General features: G+C 47.8%; 1 protein-coding gene across 5 annotated transcripts in view; it reads left to right on the forward strand.

Annotated features, from left to right (window-relative positions):
- Tenm4 (teneurin transmembrane protein 4) overlaps window positions 1–26470 on the forward strand; it is a 477470-nt gene that overhangs the window by 269244 nt on the left and 181756 nt on the right. For 3 of the 5 annotated variants that reach the window (XM_032892953.1, XM_032892951.1, XM_032892952.1), the window contains 2 exons: window positions 6853–6951; window positions 8136–8371. In XM_032892953.1, the coding sequence (XP_032748844.1) occupies window positions 6853–6951; window positions 8136–8371 (335 nt within the window). The remainder of the gene's footprint in view (window positions 1–6852; window positions 6952–8135; window positions 8372–26470) is intronic. The other 2 variants (XM_032892955.1, XM_032892954.1) reach the window with 1 other exon arrangement.

Genomic DNA, 26470 nt, shown 5'->3' on the forward strand with positions numbered 1-26470 from the left:
GATGGGACAAATAGGTGATTAACTGTGCTTAACTGAAACTCGAGTGGGGGAAAAAAGGACAGCTTCCCATTGGCTCTAGAGTCATGTGACTGAGATGAAGAGAGTCAGAAGTCCTATGGGTACAGAGGGGAAAGTGAGGAACCCCAAATAAAGCAGTCATACTTGACAGGTTGTCCCCAGATATCGTCCTGCTAATACCCAGGAGAGGCTCCTAAGTACACACACACACACACACACACACACACACACACACACACACGCACACATTCTTCCCTCGTTGTTAAGCAGAGCCCATGCTGAGAATCTAAGCCAATGTGCAGATACCACAGCAGCTGGTCGGATGACCAAGAGGGATTGCATTTCATCCTGGAAGAAAAAGAAGAGCTAGCAGAAGGATGGAGAGAGCGGGCTTCTGTAGACCTGCTCATTTCTTGTACCTCCTGAAGCTCTGCCAGTCCCCAGGATTAACTGAGTCCTTTAGGGAGGAGCCTGGACCTACTTGTGCCCCCTAGAGCTGGAGTAAGCCCTACATGAACATCTGTGATTCTTCTGTGTGGAGCCATGTGCCAAAGGTCCCCCAACCCCTGATCCACTCCTTTGACTGGCTGCAGCATCAAGCACTTAATTGATTTCATAGGGACTGTCTGATTAATAACCCATCAGGCTCTTGTCAGATGCAGGGGAAGCCTGAACAGACGGCTTCCAGACCTCTGCTCTGCCTCAGCTCATCCCAGGCCTAGTCCAGGAGCCTGGAGCCTTTTATTTTTCTTCATACTGAACTTGGGAAATAGCCTGTGTAACCTCAGGAATGAGGGCTGCCCGGCAATCTCCAGGCCAACCCGATCGTGGTTCCCCAAATGAGACACGATGCCTTCTGATGAGTCAGGGCAACCTCAGAAAGTCACTTAACCTGCCTGAACCTCGTTGCTTTATTTATAAAATAGGCACTGAAGAGTTTGAATAGAAAGTCTCTGTCACTAAATAATTTGATCAGATGTAAGACAAAGTCCACTGCTGTGCAAGAATCTTCTAGAGGGAGGTAGACCTCTGAAGGGAAGATGGATCCTAAAGATAATGCGTGAGTGGAACAAACATAGAAAAGATACCATTCCATGTGCATCCATAACCATGCCAGACACACAGACCTCCCTGGGAGCTCCCAAGTGGTGCCCAGAGCACTTCCCACATATAACCTATTCATCACCACCCACACATAGTTATGTTTGAGGTTCCCAAGACCACTCCAGGTTTGGCAGTTTGTAAATAGGGCTCATGATACTCTGCCATGAGTATAGCTCTGAGTCCACTGTGGTGAAAAACGTGAGGCAAAATTGGTAAAGGAGAGGTGTGTAGGGTGAAATCAGGGGCTTAAACCAGGCCCAAGGTTCCAGAGGCTTCACCTCATGGAGTCACCGGAAATAGGCACACCCTGGTCCCTCAGCAAAAGCTGCCAGGCAAGAGGCCCAGTAGGAACCTAGAGCCCCAGGGTTATATTGGGGATTGCCATAGGGACAGCCTCTGACTGGAACAGACTGAAACTACGCCCTCCTGGAAGGAAAACATGTATGCGACACTGAGTTGAATACGTAGTTTGTACACAATGGAGCAATCACCTGTGTCAGTTCACACAGGGAAGCCTCCTGAAGTGCATTTTCCAAGATGCCAGCTAGGGGCTGGTCTTAGCAACAGCCGTTCACAAAGGTTTGCACCCTAAGTCTTTTCTGCATGAGTGAGTACTCTCATTAGAACACACATACACACACACACACACACACACACACACACTCATATATACACATTCATACACACATTCACACACACACATAACACACACCACTCATACGCATTCACACACACATCAGACATAACACACATCACTCATACACATTCACACACATATCACACATACACACACTCTTACACATTCACACTCACACACTCAATACACAAATACACATACCACTTCCCATTAATTGAGGAAGAAAAGGAAAGATCTGAATCATAAAAACATTGAAGTTGCTTGCATTAGACCCTCAGCCAGCACATGGGAAGGCTAAAACAGTGAGCTATCTGGCTTCAAACTCTCCACATCCAGCCACCATCCAAAGCCATCTTCCTGGTCACTTAAAGTGTCTTCTTGGGCCAGATGTGATGGCACAAGCACTCAGAAGACTAAGGCGGAAGGATGGTGAGTGTGGGGCTACATAATGAGACCCTGTCCCAGGACTAAGTAAAAAGTGAGGCGACTTCCCACAGCACCCATTGGCAGGTGTCAGCAGAGAGAATGCTCAGCTCGAGAGAAGCGGGACACGGGCACGGAGCCAGAAAAAGGAAGGAGCCGAGTAAGACAGTAAATAGCTGGGTGAAGTAGGACCGGGATCTCCTGAGAATGACAGAAGTGAGCAGCCCAGGGGCTCAGGACATTGAAAAGGGGGGTCCCACCTTTCCTGAGGTCATGAGGCCAGAATCCCAGAAGTAGGTCAGTAACGGTTTACAGCTTTTAAGTAGTAGCATTGTGAAATTGGCCTTTCAGAGGGTAGCTGTGGTCTGCAAGATCTAGGGGTTGGCTGTTGTTGTTGTTGTTGTTGTTGTTGTTGTTGTTGTTGTTGTTGTCGTCATCGTCGTCATCGTCATCATCATTGTCTCCTTTCCTCATTTATGTCTCTCAGCATCAGGTACATCTCTACTCCTCATAAGTGTGGCTGAGACACTGACACCGTGCATCACGAAGTGTCAGCTGCACACATAGGCTATGAGTCCTACTGCCCCACACCACTCAGATGGCAATCGGATATGATGGTGGCTGCCCCGGAGCTCTGTGGACAGAAACACAACCCAGCACACTGGCTTACGTAACCAGACTGGCTATTGGATGGGGCCATCCTGAAGACCTACTTCTCTTGAAGTAGAGGACTTCCCTTCCCAAAGCCACTCATTTTCCCCTTTTGAGGCAAATTCCGCCTGCCCGGCTGATACCAGCAGCTCTTGCTTCAGGCTGCTCAGGGACTCATCTGTGTGTAAGGGGAACCAAATCCCTCTCTGCTCCTAGAATAGCACAGCCCTTGCCAGCCAAACCCAGTACAGCAAGGGCACCTGCTTTGAACCCCGTTCCTGTCTTTTCCTTTCCATGTGACCCTGAAAAATATTGCCAAGCCTCAGGTTCTAAGTCTGCAAACTGAGATAGAAATACCGCCCACACACAAAATCATACCTAATCATAAGTCAAGCGTCCATACCTGAGCTGCCATCAGAGGTGAGCAGGGAGCCACACAGGGCTGTGACCCCAAGTGAGCTCAAGAGCTTGTGTTCCTATGGGAAAATTCCAGGAGCCTTTGATTTCTCAGAGGAGCTAGACATCTAAAGTATCGGGGGTTAGAAAATTTAGGGGATCCTTGAGCTAGGAATCAGGTCACCCGTGACTCAGTTTCTGCTCTGCCACTGCACTGACTTGTGTGGGTTTAGTTCAGGGCACTTGTCTCCATGGACTTCAGCTTCTTCATCAATCACAGGATTGATCCAGAACTAGGTTTGAAAAGTATAGAATAAGGTTATTTCACCACAACAGTCTGAATCACCATCACCTTCAGCAAGTGCCGTGTCCCTGTCCCCAAATCCCGAAGTGACCTAAATGAGGAATGCCCATGACGGCATGCTGTCAGAAGCACTTCCAGGAGATCCATCAGGTAGCTTGAGAAGTCCTTCATCTTGCTCCTCTGCCTGTCTGTCCTCTTATCCTCCGGCTCTGGGCTTTGAAGTGATGATTGTCAGCCCTCTCCCTGTTTAAACATGTTTCTATTTTAAATTGTAAAAGTTAAAATAGGGCTGGAGAGAAGGCTCAGTCAGTCAGGCACTTACTTTCCAAGCATGAAGACATGAGTGTGAGCCCCAGAACGCAAATAAAAATCCAGGATGTGAAAGCACACGCTGTAATCCCACTGCTGAGGAAATAGAGACAGACGAATCCCAGAGGCTTACTGGCCAGTCAGCCTGGCCTAATTAGCAAGTTCCAGGCCAGTGAGAGACCATGTCTCAGAGAAAGAAAAAGGTGAATGATGCCCAAGGGTCAGCCCCCAAGGTTACCCTCCAACATTCACATACAGTAGCACACATTAACATCTCACGTGAACGTGCACACGTGAACACGGATAGACACACAGATTTAAAGTAAATATCACTCGATCTGGGCACTTGAAATATCCCACCATGAACACTCTGATTTTTATTTCTTGGCCCTTTCAAAAAAGCACTCTTATTTGTTTCTTTTTGGTGATTATGAGATACAGGCTGCACTCTCTGGAATATAGGCTGCTGTCAAGTGTTTCCAGAAGCAGACTGGGCAGGAAGGCAGCAGAACTCTGTTCAGGTCCTCTGAGCCAACTCTGTGGGGTCTCTGCATGGTGGGTGAGGATGAAGAGAGACCAAAATTCCTTCTTAAAACAAGAGACTAGAGGAGATAATAATACCCTCCACTGGCTGCTGTCTCTAGGCACTGACTTTGTGTCTGCCATCTGCCTGGCAGGCCCCTCCTGCTTACCCCAAACCCAGCCACGCCAAAGCACAGATCTGTTTAGTGGCTGCATGCACATACCAGGCAGTCTTCTCCTCTGGGCACATAGCAACAAGCTGGACATAAGGACAACTGGAATTATAAGAGGAAGAAACATACTATGCAGATAATGTTCTCCAACATCACTCTGTGTGTGTGTGTGTGTGTGTGTGTGTGTGTGCGCCAATGCACATGTGTGCATGTGCGAGTGCACGTGCGTATGTGTACTAACCCGTGCAAAAGAGTCAGCAAGGGGTGGCTGGGGATAAAGATGGGGAGCTGCTGTTTGCCTGTAAGAAGTCCTAGCTCTGGAAGAGGATATGATCTCTGGGAATATTTACCAACAAACGGTTCAGGCTTACCTTGTTTGAGAGAAGCAAGGAAACCAGTGTGTCTGAAGCCAGGAGCATGACTTTGGGGGAGCAATCCAAATCAGGTCTCATAATATCTGTGGGCCTGGTCAGGCCTGGGGAGGGTTAAGGGCAGAGAGGATCCACATATTTCCCTTCTGGTTATGTAGGTAAACAGTTACCACCCTTTAATAGATTCTCAGAGTGATGCCGTTCAGAATCTGCCTGTCTCTCAGGCCTCTCATTATCAGCGCTATCCACCTAAAGAGAATAATGAAGGTGTTCAAGGGACTTCCAACCCCTGTACACATCCCAGGCACTGTGGGAGGCTCATGGCAGGAAATCCTGGTAGTGGTGGGCTCAGGTTGTATCTTGTGACCCTCCACAGAGCAAGACCCACTAGTGCCTCGTTATCAGTGCCCCAGCTACAAACCAGTGTCACTCCATCCTCCACTGTCACTGGGGTGTTGGGACTTCCAGATGGTCCTCTCTCTTTGGTTTGAGGAGGTGATAGGCAAAAGTCAGACTGGGTAGAGTGTGCAGGGTTGTGGAGCAGAAACCCTGAGCTCTGGGCCCTAACCAGTCTGGTTCCAGGACAAACTCTGCCACCTGGTCACCATGTGATATGACCTCAGAAAAGTTGCTTCTCTGAGCCATGCCCCACCAGCTACAAGGGGAGCTGACAGAGCCGACCTGATAGGAGTTGGGGGTGGGGAACAAATGTGAGTCACTCACAGAGCTCAAGAAGAGCAGACCATGTGTGATATAGGCTACAGGATAGGGGCGACTGTTATACTTAGCATCATTCCAGTTGACCCCATGGCAACCATACTGTTATAATCCCCAGAGTGTAGGAAGGATGACTAAGAAAAGTTAGGATTGGTACCAAAGTCACACATCAGGAAAGTGGCATAAAAAGGCCTCATTTCTGAGTATTTTATGTTAAGGCCTGGTAGGAGGCAGATGGGTCCCTTGGCAGGACTGGAACCTAGAGCTGGCTCGCTGCCATTTCTCCTCTGTCCAGTATGTCTTATCGTGAGACAGCAACAGGCCTGACACTAGCTGGAAGTGGGATCCAGAGCCCTTGAGGGTGAACGGCATCACCTAGCAGGTACGGTTGAGACCCAGAAGGGCAGGGGGAGCGTCTTCATTCTGGGGTATAGTCAGGTGAGTGCATAAGCACTGTAATGCCACAGTGGACAAAGAGCCCTTCCCTATATCTTCAGGGGCTGCCTTCCTTACCTTCAGCTACTGCCCCATTCTCACACAGCTGAGGGACGGTAAGACTCAAACCAGGCTCCACGTCAACAGGGACTTAAGAAAAATACAGATTCGTTGGCCCTATCTCAGCCCACCAACGGAGTCCCTGGGGCTCTGCTGGGCCTGGGCAGTGTACAACTCTCCAGAATGTTCTCCTTCTTTACAATGCAGCAGAGAAGCCGAGTGGGTGTTTCCAGATGTTGCTTTAGTAGACATGGGTTGAGTCAAGTAGAGGGGAACACTGGGCTTTGGACCCAGATACACAAGTTCAGATTCTTGCTTCGAGCCTTGCTTCTGGTGGCCTTGGCAAGTCCCGAGAGAACTCCACATCCCAGTACCACCCTCTGCTGTACTGGGATCACGCTGACTCCCTCGCAATAGCATCTATTTTGAAAATAGCCATGATGTGCCTAGCCCACCGCTGGGTACCTTGCAGTCCTGCTCAGTGAGACCTGTAGTTGGATGCGCACAGCTTCCAGCCGCGTGGGGCTTGTATGGAGAGCGCTCCCTCTGGATGCTCTGTGCCAGGTGGATCCCTTGCACACGTGGCTTTGCACACTGACCCGCTGCCTGGAACCTTTGTCCCTGCTGGTCTCATGCACAGCCGCACCCAACAGCCACTCTCATTTGTTTCTATACTGTCCCCTTCATCGATGCATGACTCATTGCCTCATTCATGTCTCCATGTGTACATAGAAACCTAGGCAAGCAGCCATTCCTAGGGACATTGCAGGACAACCTCATTGAGATGGACATTCTCAGCGCCTCCCGCCATGATGGGGCTTACAGTGACGGGTAGGTGGCACCCCTCCCCGTGCTCCTCTCTGTGCTCCCCCTGCTGCTCCTGCACTTGCATGCAGACCCCTAAGACCTTTCCCTGGGAACTCCTCGGGGAAGTGATGCCATGTTGCATGCACATCCCCGAGTCCATGTTCAACTTGCAAGTTTGTCCTTGAGATGTCCTATCCCCTCCCCACCCCCAGCATATTAACAGCAGTCTCGTTAATATGCAGTTCTCGCCATCTCATTGGCTGCCTTCGCCATCCTGGAACCCATCTCACAAAGCATTTTTTTTTTCCAAACACAGCGCAGGCCCCATGTCTTATGTGGCCTTGAGTGTGTTCGCTGTGGTCCGAATGTCTCCTACCCCAGGAGTGGTGGATTTGTCCTAAGATTGCAGGGCTATGTGGTACTCTCCATGCAGCCCACCCAAGCTTTGCACAAGTCCTCCCAAGGCCATGGTTCAGGCCGCACTGGGCAGGATCTTTCAACACCTCCTTTGGCCACAACCATGTGCTTCGAGCGTACTCTGCTGTTTACAAGACTGCAGCTAGGCCACAGGATGGAATTACCAGCCTGTCCTCCACACAGCTATCACATGGGCTCTGCCTGCAGCAGCCGGGCTCCTGAGGCTGTGAGGACATTAGAACTAGCCATCCATTCCTGGGCAGAACTTAGTAATGAGTTCTTGGCTTTACCCCAGAAAACCCCATTTAAAAAGGACTCCCGAAGCCTTATCAACATGCAGTGGAATGCAGGTGTTAGGGCAACAGGAAAAACATGAAGTCCCAGTGGCTTCCAGGAGACTCTCAGGATTTTAGACACCCCCTAAGCTACTGTAATATCTTCAGGAAACAGAGTTTATTTCCCAAGACCCAGCCCCTAGCCCCAGCTCCACTGTTCCCAGGAAAAGGACTTCAGGGCAGCCTCTGTTGCGTGGGTAGTGTCTCAGCCTCGGGTGGGTTTTCTGTGGGTATCCCTGTCTTACAAGTGCTCTGTGGGAACGTGTCTTCTTGTGCCCCGTTTGTGGTCTGGTCTGTGACTTTTCTTGACCCTGTCATCTTCCCTGTGATGATTCTTTTTTCTCTCTCTCTCCAGGCTCCTCTGCATGCTCCTTCTGCGCCTCTATCCTGCAGGTTGGCCTGGGCGCCTGGTTAGCTGGCAGACCCTGACACCTTCCCACCTCTCTCCATCCACAGGCACTTCCTCTTCAAGCCCGGAGGCACCTCCCCACTCTTCTGCACCACGTCCCCAGGGTACCCCCTAACGTCTAGCACCGTGTATTCGCCCCCACCCCGGCCCCTGCCCCGCAGCACCTTCTCGCGACCAGCCTTTAACCTCAGGAAGCCTTCCAAGTACTGCAACTGGAAGTGTGCGGCACTAAGCGCCATCCTCATCTCAGCTACGCTCGTCATCCTGCTCGCATACTTTGTGGGTAAGCATTTCCTCCTCCCCCACAGCTCCCCGTGGCTCCCTTTTGGCCAGGGGGCATCAACCAAAGCAGCTGGGACGGCCAAAGGCACCGTATCAGCACCACAGTCATAGTGCATAGTATACAGGTTGTACCAAGAAGCCTTGCCTGTGCCCCACATCATAACGGCAGCTCTTCCGGGCTCTCCACTCTCTCTGTGCTTGGACCGGAAGGAATATTAGGATCTGCCTTACATGGGTCGGTTCTCTAGTACTGAGGCACAAGGCATTGAGGACTCTGAGCTGGTGGTCTGGAACCATGAGTGTCATAGACCGGAGTCACAAAGATAAAATAGCAACTCAGGAGGACTGGGCAGTAGGCAGTCCTCTCCTGTTGGTCCATGTCACTAGGATAAGAGGCAGGGAGGTAGAGAATTCTAATGGGGGGTGGGGGGGAAGAAACTACCAGGAAAGCTCCAGGCATGTGTTAGGCAGGGTGGTTATAGAAACTCCCAGAAACTTCCATGATTGTGAAACAACTTCTGTCAAAAGCCAAGGAAATCCCGCATGAGAAGCATTTGGTCCCAGTGGGTGGAGAGCCAGCTAAGGGAGAAGCAAAGGCCCAGAGCCACACTGCCTGGGGATTTTCTACCTAACCCCAGGGTATGTAAGCAAGTCCCCAGTCCTGTGACTTTGTAGCCCTGTTCCAGCAGGATGGATCCTATTTGGCCTTCTTTGGACACATTTTCTAGCAAAATCTGGTTTCCTACTTCTGATTCCCCTCTTTGGTCTTCTCCAGGAAAGAGATTAATCTAAAGAGCTGTGGACTCACTGAGGATAATTGCCCACAGGACTAGGGACTTGCTTACATACCCTGGGGTTAGGTAGGAAAGTCCCAGGCAGTGTGGCTCTGGGCCTTTGCTTCTCCCTCAGCCGGTTCTCTGAGACTCACTGGACTCTCTGACCTCTGGCATAATAAGCCTCTTTAAAAAAAAAAAAAAGTGGGTCTGCCTTAGCTCTTGGTGCATTTTCCAAGGTTGAAGGTAGGTCATGCTGGCCTGAGAAGGCCATGAACCTATGTTGAGTTCAGAGAGAGTTCTGGAAGCAAATGGGTTCTATTTAAGCCAGTAAGTAGAAATAGAGCTGACCAGCAGAAGCCAAAGACAGAATATTGCCCTCTGCCAAGAAGAACCATCTAGCAAGCTGTCACCATAGATGCAAAGGGACCCTGTCTTGAGAGGCACTACCATGCACGCCATCATGAGGAGTGAGTAACAGAACATATGCCATGACTTCCTGGGGAGATGAAAATATGTTTTGGATGTGGATGGGGTTCAGGGGATGACATGGACTGTACGATCTGTCATGATCACTTTGGAACAAACAGGAGAGACACCTTATTGGATGGACAGTCGGAGAACCACTGAAGAACTGTGTATCAATAGTTGTAGGCCACAGCCTACAAATGGAATTGATGCCAGATCTGCTAGAAAGTGGTTAGAAAGAACTGGTCAGGAAAATCTGATGACTACAGCTAACTAGTGACAATATGTAGGAAAATCTGATGACTTCACCTAAAATATGACAGTGTGGGCGTGGAAAGAAAGGAGGTCGATGTAAGATAACTTTAGGAGAATTTATGACTCCAATTAGGGAGATTCAGTTCACTAATAACATGTCATTACTAAGAGTAAATGCATGCTTCCGTTAAGAAACAGAAGGCTGGACTACAGCAGTCACACCTGAGGAAAAGACCAACGAGGCAAACCTCAGCATTCCCCTTGTAATATGGATAGATCTAGCAAGAGCTTGGGAAGAGCTTCAGTGTCACACAGTCCTAGACTTCACTCTCAGCTCTCCCACGTGGCGACTGTTGGCCCCGACAGGTCCCTGATTTCCCACAAGGGTGCCTATGAGGCTGGAGTTAAGCAACACAGGTGAATGCACTGCAGGTATGGGGACCAGCTACCCCTTCCTTCAAGGGCTGGGCACGTCAACCTTGGTACCTGGTCTCTCCCAGCTGATGAGGGCTAGAGCGAGCACGCGTGAGGGCATCTTCCTCGATCATAATTACAGACTGTGATGACTAACTTGTAAGGAACTATCAATTATTAAAAATCAAATTAATTGTCTCAGCCAAGCACAAATATCCTTAACAAAGACCCTTTTCCAGCAGACCAACTGATCTAATCAACAGGCAAAAAGCACAGATATTTAATTAGATTTTTGATGAAAAATTGTGTTTAATTTCAAGTATAATCAATTATTAATTACAGTAATGAGTGAGTCTGACTGGGTTTACTAATTAACTCATTTAAAAATTATGAATAACCTTTTCATTTGTAATTATTTTCTACAGCCTATCAAATCCCAGATAAGAATTGCATCACCTTGCCAGCAGAGGGGGAGGCAGACACAAAGGGCAGGAAAGAACATTGCTTCTGCTAATACCTGCCCAGGGCAGCCATTTCTGGGTGGTGATCCTGACAGATCTATTTGACATTCAGCCTCTGAGTTGGGAAATGTGCTGAGAAATGAGCAGCCAGTGACCTTTACGTTTCAGACATATTTACTGGTATTTTCATGGGAAAATAGAGAAATTGGAGTTAACATTCCATGGAGACTTGCCTTTGGGCCATCTCCTCCCACTTCCCTCAGAAAGCCTTACTTGGCTAGGGTAGACTCCCCACACTCCAGGAAGGACATTGTCAGGGCCATGTGATGTCTTCAAAGAGGGAAATGTAGCTCTTTTGTTTTTTTTGGTTTTTTTTTTTGTTTGTTTTTTTTTTTTTTTACTCCAAAGCACTCCCATTCAGACAAGCAGCTATGTGGATGTACTCACCCTGCCCGACCTGGTTTTCAGATCCTCAGTGGTCTCCATTTGGTTATCTTACCTTTCCTTTTCTAGAGAAATCTGCATGCAGAGCAGTGTAGAGAGATGCACAGGTGATGCTGTGTAGACAATGCTTTATTCTCGTAGCACCTTGATCATTCTTAGAACATTTTGAGTAAAACAAATATATATCTGTAGTATAGAAAAATGTCAGTGTTCACTGTCTGTCATTCCCAACACCACTTGCTGTTAGTTCTGAGTCTTCCCCATGCTCCTCTTTAGCCTAAACACATCACTTATATTTTCCATTGAAATCATCTAACTCCAGTGTATTAGGACCCTATTTGCAGATGAGGACCCAGGCTGGGACCCTCCAAGCTTAAGCGACTCACTTACTGTCACATGATGTCACATTAAGAATGTGACTCACCCAATCACAGGCATTCTGACATACTTTTGCTCTTTGCAGCTCAGTCTTTCCCCTTATGCTGTAGCTTTTCAATCTTGATATTCTGTTGTTTTGGGAAACAAAATGTGGTCCTTGGCATTGGATCAAATCCATGACATGCTTCTTCTCTCTGGACCCTCATAATGATTCTATGGAATCAGTATTATTTTCACATGGAGAATCCAAAGTTCATGACAACTTTTCAGGATCCTACACGTAGTAAATGACCTAGCTGCCATTCAGTCAAGGCTTGGGGATCTCCAAGAGCAAGCCTTTAGGTGTGGAGCTGTGGGTCCAGGCTTCAATGGATAATGCTGAGCTGACAGACCCCCCTTCAGACCCCACCTATGATCTTTGTTCACAGGGTAAGCTTAGACACTCTTCTTAACCTCTCAGAAACTTAGCTTCCCATTTCTGTATTGTTCTTCCAGTGGGCACGGATGCCATGATTAGCCCACCTTGCAGAAGAGGTAACCATGACTGGCAAATGGCCCTCAAGAGCCTGGCTTCTGAAGTTAGACGTGTAACTCTAAGACCTCAGCTCCTCCACTTACAAGTTTTGCTTCTTTAGTTTCCATATTTGGAAGGCCCAAGAGGTTGGATCACAGGGTTGTCAGGAAATTCAAGGAAGAAAGTTTATACAGAGTACCTACCCTGCCCCTCCACACACACACTTTAGTGCTCACATGCATCCACATATGTACCCTCACACATGCACAACACACACACACACACACACAAATGCATTCATGCACACGCTCATGCATACATGCTCACACATGCACATCTAGCGCAGAGTGGACACCCAGTGGACATTGCATATTGTTATGACTTGTGTCATGGTCACAAGGCAGAGTATCTACATCTTTATCTTTGGATGAAAGACCCGGTCCAATCTTGCCTTGCTGTAGCCTTGCAGCCTCCCAGCCAGCACTAGTCACTAGAGCAGCTGAGAAAGCAAACAGGGCACTTGTCAGAGCACATTTGTAGGGATGTCTAGCTGTTCTAGGAGAGCAGCCACAAAAGGAACTGTCATCTAAAATGCTCCCCCACCCCCATGTCTTTTCTCCAAGTAGGACAAAAGTTGATTTTACTTCACTGACAGTTAGCTGTATCCACATGAAGCTGACAGCTTCTCTCCCGTCTGAACAATGGCGTAAAGGCCGTAGATGAGCTGCAGATTACATCTTGAGGATGCTTCAAGCACCTGTCTAACCAGAGAGCCTGGAAATAGGGATGGGGAAAAGTTTTCCGTTTAAATGAAGGCCCCAGAGTGCCTGGGATGCTGGCTCTCCCATGCCACGTCTAGGCCCACCCTAAAGGGTGGGGTAAATTCACTGTAATGCCTCTATGGAAGCATGATACCACCCCAGTAGTATAAGCCATTGAGCCTTGTTACTACTTCTGCATAGTAGAAAGAATAATAGAGTTTCGGCAGTTAGGCTAAGCGGCACAATGGCCAAGGAGACATTCCTTGCTGATAGCCTTGGAAGAATGTCATTATAGCTCCTTGAACTTCAATTATCTCAGCCTTAGGTTTGATGGCTATAGATGATCCTTGCCTAGAGGAATTGTACCAGAAAACAAACCCAGAGCACATGGTGTCACAACCATGAGCTGTAGCCACCTCTGGGTGGGATGTTCCTACAAGCTCAGAAGCCCTGATGGATCTTTTAGTTAGATAGGTCATGTTTTCTCCTCTCCCAGAAACCAAGTGGGTTGCAAAATCTAAACAAATGCTAACACAAAATAGCAATAGCTTAGTTTGTAAGTGAGAATGTTGCCAAGCTTAACCCATGCTCTTCAGGAGGCTTTTGGGAGAGCTTTGCTTGGTGGAACATTATTGCAGTCTGGGTCTGGTGGAGCCTGAGTCATCCAATTCTGGGGGCCCTCTGGAAAGGGTTGGTAGAGCTGCACTTGGGCAATGAGTGTAGCTTGCAGAGCATGTGGACTTCTAAAGATCTCTGCCCCCTCCTATTTGTTAGTTCCTCTTCTCATTGCTACAGCAGAATAGCTGCCAAAAGCAATTAAGGATGGAAGAATTGAATGGGGCTTATAATTTAAGAAGGGAGACAGTCCATCATGGCATGGAAGGCATAACGGCAAAATCAGGAGGCAGATAGTTACACTGTATACATAGTCAGAAAGCAGACAGTGAGCAGGAAGTGGGGTCAGGCTATGTACCCTCCAGCCCCACCCCCAATGACTCACTTTCTCTAGCAACTCTTAAAGGTTCATAACCTTCCAAGACAGTGCCACCAGCTGAGGATCAAGTGTTCAAAATGGTTTTGGGAGACATCTCTCATTCAAACTATAGCACCTCATGAACTGGCCTTCAGTGAAGCAGCCATGCCACAGGAAGGGACAGTAGACATCTCAAGAGCTGCAGTACACATATTCCATGGCCACAGTACACACGAGATAGCTGTGCTCACAAGGGCTTTATTGTAATTAAGGACCTTACATGATGCTTAAGTCTGCTACGGGTAGTCTACATAGAAAGATAAGGGTCAAAGCATAGTGACAGAAATGTTCATTTTACCTCCTGGGATTCAGGTACAAATGAGATGGACATGAGAAGACTAGGGAAGGCATGAGCCTTGGAAGCTCGGGTGATTGTAGCCCTCCCCTTTTCCGTATCCACATCTGGCAGTCTCAGATGTCATTTGTTTCATGAGCACATGCCCACTACACTTGGGGGCCTGGGTGTTATTAATGAGCAGTTAAGCTCATTTCTTTCCTCCTTTCTCTTCAACCTCACATCAAGCCTTTTGGACAGAAGCCATAGGCTTAGCTTTACCCAAAGAATGGGTGGGGGGGGGAGACTCCACAGAGCCTGCTCTTTCACAAGGAGGAAAATGTGATGAAGATATAGGGTCCTATGCTGATGCCTTTCTCTCTAGGATTCATGCTTCACACCACTCTGTAGGAATTGCAAACAGCAAGACGTCTATGGGTTAGACCCTCTTCAGTTGACCTCAAACAATTATCTTCCAACTCCCCAGAAGGAAAGCTTAGAGACAGTCAGAAACACTGTCCTGGAGAGCCAGAGGATAGAGTCAGGCATGGGGTGTAAGAAAAGGTGGGAGCAGCTTAGGAGATGGTCCACTGGGTATAAGCACAAGGACTGGGATTCGGATCCCCAACATCCATAGAAAAATCCTGGTATAGTTGCACACTTGCCTGTAGCCCTAGTGCTGTGGGGAGGAGGAGACAGAGGGATCTCTGAGGCTTGCTGGCCACCAGCCTACCTCCATGGTTGATTAGAGACTCAGTCTCAAAGAAGAAAGGTGGACAATGGTAAGCATGACACCTGGTGTTCTCCTTTGGCCTCTGCCCACGTGCACAGGCCTCTGGAATAGGAGGAGGAGTAGGTGCCCAGACTCTGTAGGCCCATAATCTTGTCCATGTCATCCCTCCTCAGAGACTAGCCCCACCATCCAGGCAAGGCTTTGCCTTCATTAAGCTCTCGCTTTCTTACTTGTAAGGCAGGAATAAAAAGCGAACAAACAAGAGACTGGCTGAAATCATGACTCACACACCATGTTTGAGCTCAGCATGGAAGAAAGTCTTGCAGCCTGCAGAGCTGCCCCACAATAGAACAGTTTGGGGGTGATCTTCCTGGCAGACAAATTATCAAGCAGTAGGTTGTTCTGCTTGCTTGCTTGTCTCTGTGTTTGATTGTTCATTTGTTCTTAATTGGAGAATCATGTAACAAAGAAGCTAGTCCGCAAAAGCCAGTGCCATGAGTCACAGAGCGACATGGCTCTGAACTAATGTCACAGGGTGTTGCTACTTCCCAAGCCTGGGTGATTAGCAGAGACTGGAGGCCAGGTTCTTCTTAAGAGCTGTGCTCTTCAGCAGCAGGATGGTGATAAGGAGGCCAGGGGGGTTATGTCTTAATCTCACTCTCTCATTCCTCTGGTCTCTTGTTGATGGAACCCAAGCAGCAGACAGAGCCCCAAGGAGCCATACAGAGAAACCTCACAGGACATACAACAGGTAGAAGAGAATTCCAGGGCAAATGGATAGAATTAGCCTCCCACTTTTAGGATTCTCTCTCACAGCAATGTACAGTGCTCCAACTATTAACTCCAGGGCCTGACACTAGCACTGTCACTCAGGAATGTCTCCCTGACCTTCACGCCCCCTCCGACTCAGTACCCTAGCCCTGGCTTCTTAAATCAGTTATTGCAATATGGTGGGCACAGAGAACACTTTTTATGTCATTTTGTACGCTCCAACAGACAGGAGACCCGTCACCACCAATGTGAGCCAAGCACAGCACATTTCCCTCCTAGGAAATTCCCCCTGTCTTCATGATCAGCTCCCCTCCCCACTCTCAGCTTTCTGGAGACCTCCTTTCCCTTCTCGGTCCAGGCACTGCCTGTGAAAAGTGTGGTAAAGATGGCATTAATTTACTAAAATCAGTGATCACCCAAAATAATGACCCAGCTTGGAGGGTTGAAGTGTTGAGAAAATGTTAAGATATGCTTTAGTATTTCAAGCTCCTGGAACAACAGAGTCTCCTCAATGGAGGTGCAGTTCCTCTGGCACCGTGTCTGTCAGTCTGTCTGTCTGTCTGTCTGTCTGTCACTTGTTTTGGTCTATCTTCAGCCAGGACCTCACCCAGTAGGCTAGGCTGGCTAGCTAGAAGTTCCAGGGACCTGCCCATTGATTACAAGTGTGTACCATGATTGGATTTTTTTTTCTTTTTTTAAAAACATAAGTTCTGAGGATGGGACTCTGAGTGTCTGTAGGAGTTTCTGTGTGCTGTACTTGACCTTCCCTAGGTGCAGCAGCCTTAGATAGTAGTGTGAATTGTCACGAGTTGATATTCTTCCTTATCAGACAGGTCGTTTTCTTTGTGTACGTGTTTTTAAGCATTATGCAAGTCTCTTCCTTGTCAAGTTCACTAGCTCTATTACATCCATGCCATTACAACAACTACCGTCCTCATTTGTTGTATATAACGCCTCCATGACATTCTCATGTCTTTGTTGTTTCCTTCTTTCTGCCTCTATAATGGTAGTCCTGGGTAATCAGTTACAGGTAGGCCAATGCTGTAAGATAGGACTGAATGCCAGGCCACACTCAGGTATCCAGTTTCCTTACCTTCTGGCAAACATGGAGCTTTGGGTGTAATCTTGGGTCAGCTGATTTATCAGTGGGAAATGTGGGTCACAGGTAAGATAACAGATATTCATGGAGGGTTCTACCTGCTACCTTCTTCTCCCTCTCTCTTCATTTGCAAGACTCTCACCCAAGCCAGGCATAGGTATATAGCATATACCCATGTATATAGTATATATCCATATATGTATGTGATATGTATTTGTATAAATGTGTGTATATATATACACATATACAGTATATGTCTATGTATATACTGTATACCACATATATAGTATATACCCATGTATATAGTATATACTCATATATGTATATGCATATGTGTGTATGTGTATATGTATACATACAAACATATATGTATATATAGTATATATCTATATATGCACATATATAGTATAAGCCCATATATAGTATATACACAGGAACATATATAGTATATACCCATGAATATATATAGTATATACCCATATGTGTATGTGTATGTGTATGCATATATATACAAATATACACACATATATGTAATATATACCTATATATCCATGTATATAGTATATGCCCATGTATATATCATATACCCAAATATATACCCATATAAAGTATAATACTATAATCCCAGGAGCCAGGAGGCTGGTGTAGGACAGTCAGTTTGAAGGCAGATCCAGACATTGTCTCAGCAAACCCAAATTAAAAACATCTCTACTTAAATGTCATTATTCAAGGAAGCCTTTGATGCTCACACTAGGCCAGCAACTTAGTTATACATCTTCCTGTAGCCTGTGGTCATGTCCACAGTCCCACCTGAATCACTGTGACGCTGAGCGGTGAGTATCGCTCTTCATCACTGGGCTGCAAGCACCATGGAGAGAGAATCTATTCCCATCACGCTGTGCTGTCAGCTCTACCTCTTCTGTCCAGGCTCAGCATGTGTTCGGAAGCTTCTTGGGGAAAAACTAGAAAGAAAAATACTGAGCCTAGAACCAGCTGACACCAGTGGGGTGGAAGGGGCGAGGAGGGAAAGAATAGAGACTCCAAAGCTTTCGTGCATCTAAGATCCAAAGTCTAGATCACATGAGAGTGAACAATGCCTGCTGGAAATGGGGATGGGGGTGGGACCAGAAGAGTGCGGACCAGAGGTGGCTCTGTGGGGCCAGTGGGCTCCTTCCTTAGTCTGTTCCTGGTTTCTGTGCAGTTTTATGCAGGGTTATGCCAGAACCCTGCTCTTGGTGAACCTCTTTCTCCCGGCCTGTGAATGCGGTTCTCAAGCTATTCCGGGGAGAAAGTGACTCTGCTGGCACACAGAGCTTACTTGTAACAGCCACTAGCAAGGGCAGTCTGTCTCCTGGCTCCATGGCAGACAGGACGCATTCAATCTATGTGCCAAGCAGCTCCTGAGTATGGAAACGTCCCAAGAAAGACAGACTCGAGTTTGTGGGTGCATTCACTTTGAGTAAGAGCAATCCAGACAATCAAGGCCCCCGGGGAGGCAGCACGGGCATGGTGGGCAGGTGGCAGCCATAGCTGCATCTCAAGATGCTCCTGCAACTTCCCCCAATGAATGTGGAAAGCTGTGGTTTTCTAGAGTTCCTGGGAAGCATTTTTCCCTCAGTCTTGTTTTTATTCCAGAGTCTTCACTACAGTGTGCTCACATAATTTAAGTCCACTTACGCAGGAGAGACTAGTCTCCCTGATGACTTTCCCTTCACTTTTTGGCATCTGTAATGGTAAATCAGTTCTATCGGGGTGTCATGTGGGGTTCTGGGGCTTAGGACAGGGCTTGGCAGGAGACCTCATCAGCTCTTCACAGCAGGGAGCAAAGAAGAATGGGGGAGAGAGGGGAGCAGTGGTTTTAAAGACTAGGTGCTTTTTCTTCTACTCTGTGTTTTCTTATCTTTATACAGTCTATCCTTCTAAGGACAGCAATACAGCCTTCCGGTCAAAACAGACTTCTTGTCCAGTTGGGCCTGCATCCCAGGCCCCTGCTTTTAAAATCAGTATTGATTTCCTCTCATTTCCCTCATCTCTCTCTCTCTCTCTCTCTCTCTCTCTCTCTCTCTCTCTCTCTCTCTCTCCCTCCCTCCCTCCCTCCCTCTGTGTGTGTGTGTTTGGGGGGCTGTGCACACATATGTATGAGTATGTGAGCACATGGGGTCGAGAAGACAACCTTAGGTATTTTTTTTCTTGAGATAGCATTTCTCACTGGTCTAAGACTCATCGAAGAGGTTAGGTTGGTACCCAGCAAGCCCATCTCTACCAGCCCAGTGCTGAAATGACAAGAGGTAGCTGTGCCTGGCTTTTTTTTTTAAATCAAACTCTAATCCTTGTGCTTCCAAGCAATCACGTTGATGAGTTATCTCCCAGCTTTTCTCTTTGGTAATTTATCAATTGATATCTAAGTGGTGTTTTGAGCCATGGATGAGACAGAATCCAAGACAGGTCTCGTCTAGCCCAAGGCCCACCAAGGCTTTGAGTGCATCCAGATCTCACTGTCCTGCAGTTGGTTCCATACCCTGTACCCCTGATTAGTATACAGAGCATCCAATACTCAGTGAGGAGTAGAACTGACCCGTCTGCTTCAGTGTCCTCCTGGGCCATGATTGATAAACCTGGATATGCTGCTCAATGCCTTTGAGTCCCCCACAGTTTCTAGAGGGCCAGACGTGCTAGGAACTCCTGCCAATATGAGGTGGCTGTTGACACTATGGTACTAGACTTTGAACCTCAGCTCTGTGGGGTCCCTCAGGAGACACTAATTCATTCAAGTCAGGAAGTTCAGCTAAAACTTCCGCAAGAGGTGGAGCTTGCAAATCAAGGAAGACATTGAGCGAGAAGATATAAATGGATTTCTGGAGGGAGGACTAACCACACAGAGGCAGGGAATGGCAGATAGAAACAGCCATTTGTAGAAAGTGTTTGCATGTCATTTTCTGTGCTTACCTTGCTGGGCCTCAACCTCTTGTCCCAAAGGATTCTGGGTATAGAGTTATAAAAGTCAAGGTGACTGCAGGTGGATTCCATTGCCTGCCCCATTGGAGGAGACGCCTACTATGCAAATGCATCATCAGCCTTGCCTTTGTGAGAGGTCCGATCACCTTGTGCAGCATTCCTTGCATAAGTACAGTTAGCAAAGCACACATTTGCCAAAGTGGAAACTGAGGCTGAAGTGGTTAAATCACTCATACAACTGTGACAGTCAGTGGTCTAGAGAGCTGGATCTAGAAACCAGGAGTCATAACTCTGTAGAGCCCATTTCCAAGGACGCCCTCAGTGCTTCACTCCTGAGGTCACAGTACAAAAGGAACTTTTGCCATCCTGTGTGGGGTTTTCTCATAAGCCGTTCCCAGATAACCTCAGGGTGTTGGCCCTGATAAAACAGTCAGTAGCGGTTCTCAGGAACTGCCAGTATACCACATGACCACATGGCTGGAGGTACAGCTCCAAATGATGCTTGTGTTTTTGCATTTGACCTCCCCAACAATCCCAACCAGTCATGAGTTAGGCACTGTTTATAGTCACTTCCACTTTTCAGATGGAAATGAGTCCTGTCCTACCTTGCTAAGGGAGGAAGATGACTGGTGCTCTTTTCCCAAGCTGCCATCTTCCATCTGCACTTGGCTGAGGGTGGGAGGACTTGGGCTCTCTCATCTCACCTGAGCTGTGTATAGAGGAGTCTTCCTCGAAGAAGAGAATAGCTGACTGCATTTCTCATGGAATGAGCCAGAGTGAGTCTGTCTGTCATAGGTAGAGTGTTTTGGAAATATGTTTTATAACCTTCAGAATTGAGCGAATGAGGACGGGAGTGCTGGGAGCTGTTGGGAGACTTGGGACTGACCCACCACTTGTTCAACAGTAGCACCCGAGGGACTCTGGTCCTGCTGCTCCCCAGGCCTAGCAGGTTCTTGTAGGTTATCATCCAAACCACCCTCTCCTATGACGAAAGCCCTTCCTGTTAGTATATGGCACAGGCTAGATCTTGATGCCCCTTTATCAGAATGAAGCTTTTGTTCACAGCCTCTAGGGAGAAGGTAGAACAAAGACCAGGTTCATGCTGTGTCCTGGTCAAACCTTCCATAGGATGCTACAGTGAGGCCCTGCTCCTCCGTTCAGTGTGTGTCTCTAGAGGAGTGCACACAACTGCATACAACTGTGAGTGCAGCAAAAAGGTCAAAAGGAGACGGTAGATGGGGACAGGCCTTCAGTGAAAATTTGGGAGTAAGTACCATTTTCTTTTTCTGCCAACTGCGAAGTCTCCTTTGCCATCTTGTGTCCCCTAACTACCCTCTAAGGCATAAGAGCTAGTGAGGCCATTTGTGTCACGCAGGCACCTAATCCCGTGGGCCTGAGACCCTGTTGACACTTTCACATAGAAAATTCTCTGTCCGTGTACTAAACATAGACTGTAACAAATTAGAATATTTGAGTGCTTTCATTTCATTAACTGCTAAGCAATGTGATAATGACTGTTTTCAATAAATTTTAAAAACCCTCATGAAATTTAATCTGTACAAGAACCCAGAGGACAGTTTTTGATCATTTTGATTGATGCAGGGGGCAGTAACCAAGGATCAGAGTGGTTGCATGACTAACCTGCTGTTGCCCAACCAGTAAAGGCCAGAGCCGAGCCTGGCTCTGTCCACGATGTTGCTCCACTGAACAGGGAAGTGAGAGGGGAAGGAAGTACACATGGACACCGTCAGGGCAGTGCTGGACAGAAGTGCAAAGCAATGGGTAAGCATCAGGGGAGAGGTCCCGTTTCCCTGGAAAAAGTCTCAAGGGAAGGGGCCATGCTGGAGTAAGCCTTAAAAAACAGTAAAATTGTTGGGTGATGGTGGCAGCAAACACCTTTAATCCCAGCACTTGGGAGGCAGAGGCAGGTGGATCTCTATGAGTTCGAGATCTACAAAGCGAGGTCCAGGACACCCAGGGATACATGGAGAAACCTTGTCTTGAAAAACCAAAAGAGAAAAGGGGGGTGGGTGTCTGAAAGTTGATAAAAGGTAGTAGGTATTCCAGGCAAGATCAAAGGCATGGATTTTGGCCGGATGGTTGTGCTGAGGAACAACGGAATCAACACAAAGCAAGACCTTTATGCAGGGGGAAGCAACAGAGCTTATCAGACAGGATATCACATACACTGAAAGCTCCAGTGTTTCTTAAGAGATCTTACCTCAAGTTCTCAGGGAAATATGGCCAGCAAAATTTGAGAACTAAGGTTCCTATAATAAAAGGACTGACCAGTTTCCCTACCACCTTTATCATTTCCAGACACTACATGCTTCGGGGGACTCTGTGGGGTGCATTCATTTATTCATTCATTTTTAATTTTTGCTTGTTAAGACAGGGCCTCAGGAACCCAGGCTGGCTAGGAGTTTTCTGTGTCTAGACGCTGACATGGCACTGGGATGGCCTCTGCTCACAGCCAACAGCTATGGTTCTAACCATCACGGTCATCCTCACTTTCCTGGTCATCATCCTTATGATGCCCCACTTCACTTCACTTGCCTCCAATTCCCTAATCGAGGACAGAACCAAACACAGGGATCTGTGTGTTCAGAGAGCAACAGGACCTCACATCTGTCATATTCACAGAAGGGGACAGGAAGGCAAAAAACCATGAGGATCCCAAGGGTGGGAAACGGCTGGGGGGCAGGGGCTGGGGGAGTCTCAGGATAAGAGAGGACATCAAAGGCTGGCCTGTGAGGTTTTCACAGCCCCCATTCACAAACATTCCCCCTTTCAAAGGAACACCACAAGTCAGTAATGTGTGTGGCAGGTCCAGGGCAAGTTGTCTGACCTCACTGCTGTCGATAGCAAATGTTCCAGTGGGAAAAGCCCTCCACTAGTAATACATGCCCAACTGAAAACTCCCTGAGAGATGGTGGGGACCACTTCTTAATTGACTCTGATCTTAGAAAGAGCAAAGATTAGTCCCATGGTTCATGTGCCAAAGGAAATCCGGACATGGACGCTTTGTTCCTGGGGGCCCAACCATAGCACCTCATCTAGGAGGTGTGGAAGTGGAACATAACAGCGGGCACCAGGACTAGCCAACCCCATGTTTTAATTCCAGCACATTGGACTTTTTTCTGAAGGTGTAGAATGGGTGGCCATAGAGCGACAGGCAGTAGCTTCCATGCAGTCTTGGCTTGGGTAGATTTGTGATCAGGGCTGCCTCTTTGGATGCACTGCTGCAGGGAGGATGCCATCCTAGGAGATCTTTAAGCCAGCTTCTCACCCCCTGAGGAAATGACAAGCAGTTTCCCAGACTTCACTGCTGTCTAGAGGGCAGTGCTGCCTGCCCCCAGCTGGGCGGTGTGAATAGGCAGGCTGTCCCTGGGTTTCTCTGATCCCAAGGTCATTAGTAAAGCCCTGACCATAAGGCGCAGACAGGCCCTCCCCAGGCTTCAGCGTGTTCTCGCTGTAGGGTCACTCGCTGGCTGCTTGTTCCCTCAGCAGTAGTCTTATGAAGCCACTTTTGTTCGAATTGAGATTAAATAAGGAAGGGGGGCTGCCTGGGCTGTGCTTCCGTGGCAACAGTGTGAGTAGAGCTGAGGACCCAGAGTCCCTGGGGCTCTGTCTGAGTCCAGGGCAATGCTTTAGTAAGCGGTGCAGTTGTAAACAATTAGGAGCCTGCTTTTTCAAAACTCCAGAATTTAATTCATAACTGTGTCTAGCTCTGCTTTGAGACACCTATTCCATAAATGGGTTCCATATAACACCATTCTATAAAACAGGTTATAACAATATCTGCCTTTAAAGGGTTGTTTAAGTGACATGTGGAAGGGACTTCTCCAATATTATACCATGCACAAGAGAACAATTCTCATAAAGGAGAACCGTTATTATTTTAATAACAATCCTCACAGCGTCTTGTGTCCACCCGGCTTCACATCTCTGGCACTGTCTGGGAAGGGAAATTGTAGGTTTCTCAGCCTTGGCTTACGGCCCGTACTTTGGGCACCAGGCTGGACTCCTTCCATTTGGGAGGTGGAGCCTGGTGGGACAAGCTCTAAGGGTGATTTCTCTCCCCTCACAGGATTTCTTTATGACTCAGGGCACAGGTTTTTTGCTTGCTTGTTTGTTTGTTTGCTTGTTTGTTTGTTTGTTTGTTTTAATAGAAAGAGCTAAGCTATAGTCTGAAGATGTTCATTTGGTTCTTGCACCCAGGTCCTTCCACAAATGCACTGGCCAAGGCTGCGTCTCCAACTGTTCTTTGAAGGGGTTAGTTGGTCTCCACGCAAAACACTCAGTGTAGCCGCCTTCTCCGTTTCTAAACAAAATCTCAGGCCTCTTAACTCTCCAAGTCCTCATAGGTCCTGATTTTACTTCTTCATCACCAGCCCTGATAACACCACAGAAACAGCCAGGTTGGTGTTAACCACACTGCGGTAGACACCACACCCACTTGACTACCTCCCACTACTTGAAGGTAGTTACTGATGCCTTAGCATAGATGGCACCACCTTACGGATAAGGAAACAGCAGCTGCTGAAAGGGAAGTTACCCCACAGCTCGAACATCATCCCTGGAGAATCAGCCATCTATGTCCTTGGCCACAGAAGTCAACATGGCCAAAGCCATACATCATTGACGGTGCTCCACTATACAGTCGGCAGTTTTGGCAACGGACAGGGAAAAGCCAGATGCTGAGGCTGAGGTGGGTTGAAAGGATGGAGAGAGCAGGCCGGTCCCTACTCTAGGAAATCAAGGAAGAGGTCTCAGTAGAGCCTGATAGGGGAGGAGCTTTCTTAGTCCACGGCTGCAGTAAGAATTCTGTACAAATTAAGGTTCTGCTTCCTTTTCTCATCAGCTTGTCGTCATCAGTTCTCTGTGCCTTCCAGTTAGACGGGCATCCATATTGCCCATGAGCTCACGTTTGCCACATGAAAGTGGCCTTCTCTCCTGTTCTGTACAGTACAGAAAATTGAACCATGGTGCGAGAGTCCAATCTCTAGAAAGAACGCATCCGTGAGTGAGAAACCGTAGCCCTGATTGCTAGGCATGTTCTAGTAGGAGACAGGATGGGAAGCAGTATATTTACTTGATTTAAAATTAGCCCCACGTAGCCACCGGTGGGATCCTGTCAGACTGCTTTATAGCAATTCTACCCTTAAAAGCTGTTTTATCTGTTGGACAAATAACTCTCATTCTGTGCCCAGAGTCTGTCAACTCCTGGGAACAAGAGAGTGCCTGCAGCTTAAAGGAACCCGCAGATGGTGTGGCAGAGAGTCATGAGGAATGCGGAGGAAGAAGGAAAGGCAGGGCAGGCAACAGAACTGGCTAAATTCCTCAGTAAGAACAGGAGCTAAGGACAGAAAGGCGTCCGGATGGCGGCAGAGGTTCTGACAGCTGCCCTTCACCAAGTTCCTACTGTGTGCTCGGCACCGCTCTGGGACAATTCCATGTGTTATCTCATTTGATCCTTTGGGATGGGTGTTAAAAGTCAGCTTCATTTTGAAGAGGAGGAAGCCGAGAGTGAGTGAGGCTGAGAGCTTTTGCCCAGAGTCAGGAGACTAGTGTGCTTTGGACAGACTGCCCTCTGCTCTTGGCTACAATCTGACACACATGCGACTTTGATCATGAAAGCCAGGGTAGAAAAGGAAAGCCCCTTGAAGCGTCCCGAAGAGCAACTCTTGCTGTGCCTGCAGCAAAGGTTTGCATTGGATTCTTCCTTTAGTTTAATGTTAGCCACTGTAACTCGTCAGAAGGGCGGTGACTGAGAGCCTGCGCTCTGAAACCAAGATCTGGACTCAAATGCAGCTCCACCACTTACCTGTGTGTCTTTGGGGGTCACAGAGCCTTCAGTGCCTCCACTGTCCCCTGGTATAACTCCCTGACACCTGCTATGTTAAGGCCTCTTCCCTCCACTGCAGCACCCTCAGACCTATCCTGCCTGAGATTGAGTTACAGGACCTCTTTTCATGTGTAAAATAGCACTCACAAGCCTTTGGAAACTACAGAACAAAATGTATCCACAAGCCTCACACAGTGATTCAAGCCTGGTGTCCTTTTAACCTATCCCTTTGTTGATGTTCATATGCACATATAGAAGTACACACGGAAGCACAATCAGAAGAAAAATGCAGTTTTATGCCCTGCACCCTTGCCCAACCCTACATCGCAGAGACCTTCTTCACTGTGGCAATCACAGACGTTTGTCGTAGAGGCTCCCATGCATACGGTGCCTGTACCTTAGCCAGTCTCCCGTGTCAGGTGTCCAGGCTGCTTTCTGTTTCCTCACCTGCCACACATGTCTCTGGGCCACTGGTAGCTTTGTAGAAGCAGGACTGTGAACTGGGAGATGAGAAGTTTCTGCTCTTGTGTGGTCTTTGCCTTTTCTGTCATTGTTGGTGCAGATGCAAACATCAGTAAAACTAGTTTATTCTGAGCCACAGTTGGTGACCCTGACCTGGGAATAGATGCAGATGGCTCTAGTGACGTGTTCCGTTCTAGATACGGTTAAGTGGGGATCCTTACAGCCACCAAACAAAAAGAAGTTGCACAGCAATGCATTGGCCAGATACTTTGGTGGGGACATCAGACAGGTGACAGCACAGCGTGGTAATTTGCATAGGCCTCAGATGCTCTCTGATAACTTAGCTTTCTTTGGTGTCGGTGGAAGCCTGTGGGCTGGTTAACAGGCTCTATTTCAAAGATTTACCCGACAGCTGGAAGAGTGAGCCACTCACAGCAGCTGGTAGTTAATGACTATT

This window comes from Rattus rattus, chromosome 2 (assembly GCF_011064425.1).
Source record: "Rattus rattus isolate New Zealand chromosome 2, Rrattus_CSIRO_v1, whole genome shotgun sequence".
NCBI lineage: Eukaryota > Metazoa > Chordata > Mammalia > Rodentia > Muridae > Rattus > Rattus rattus.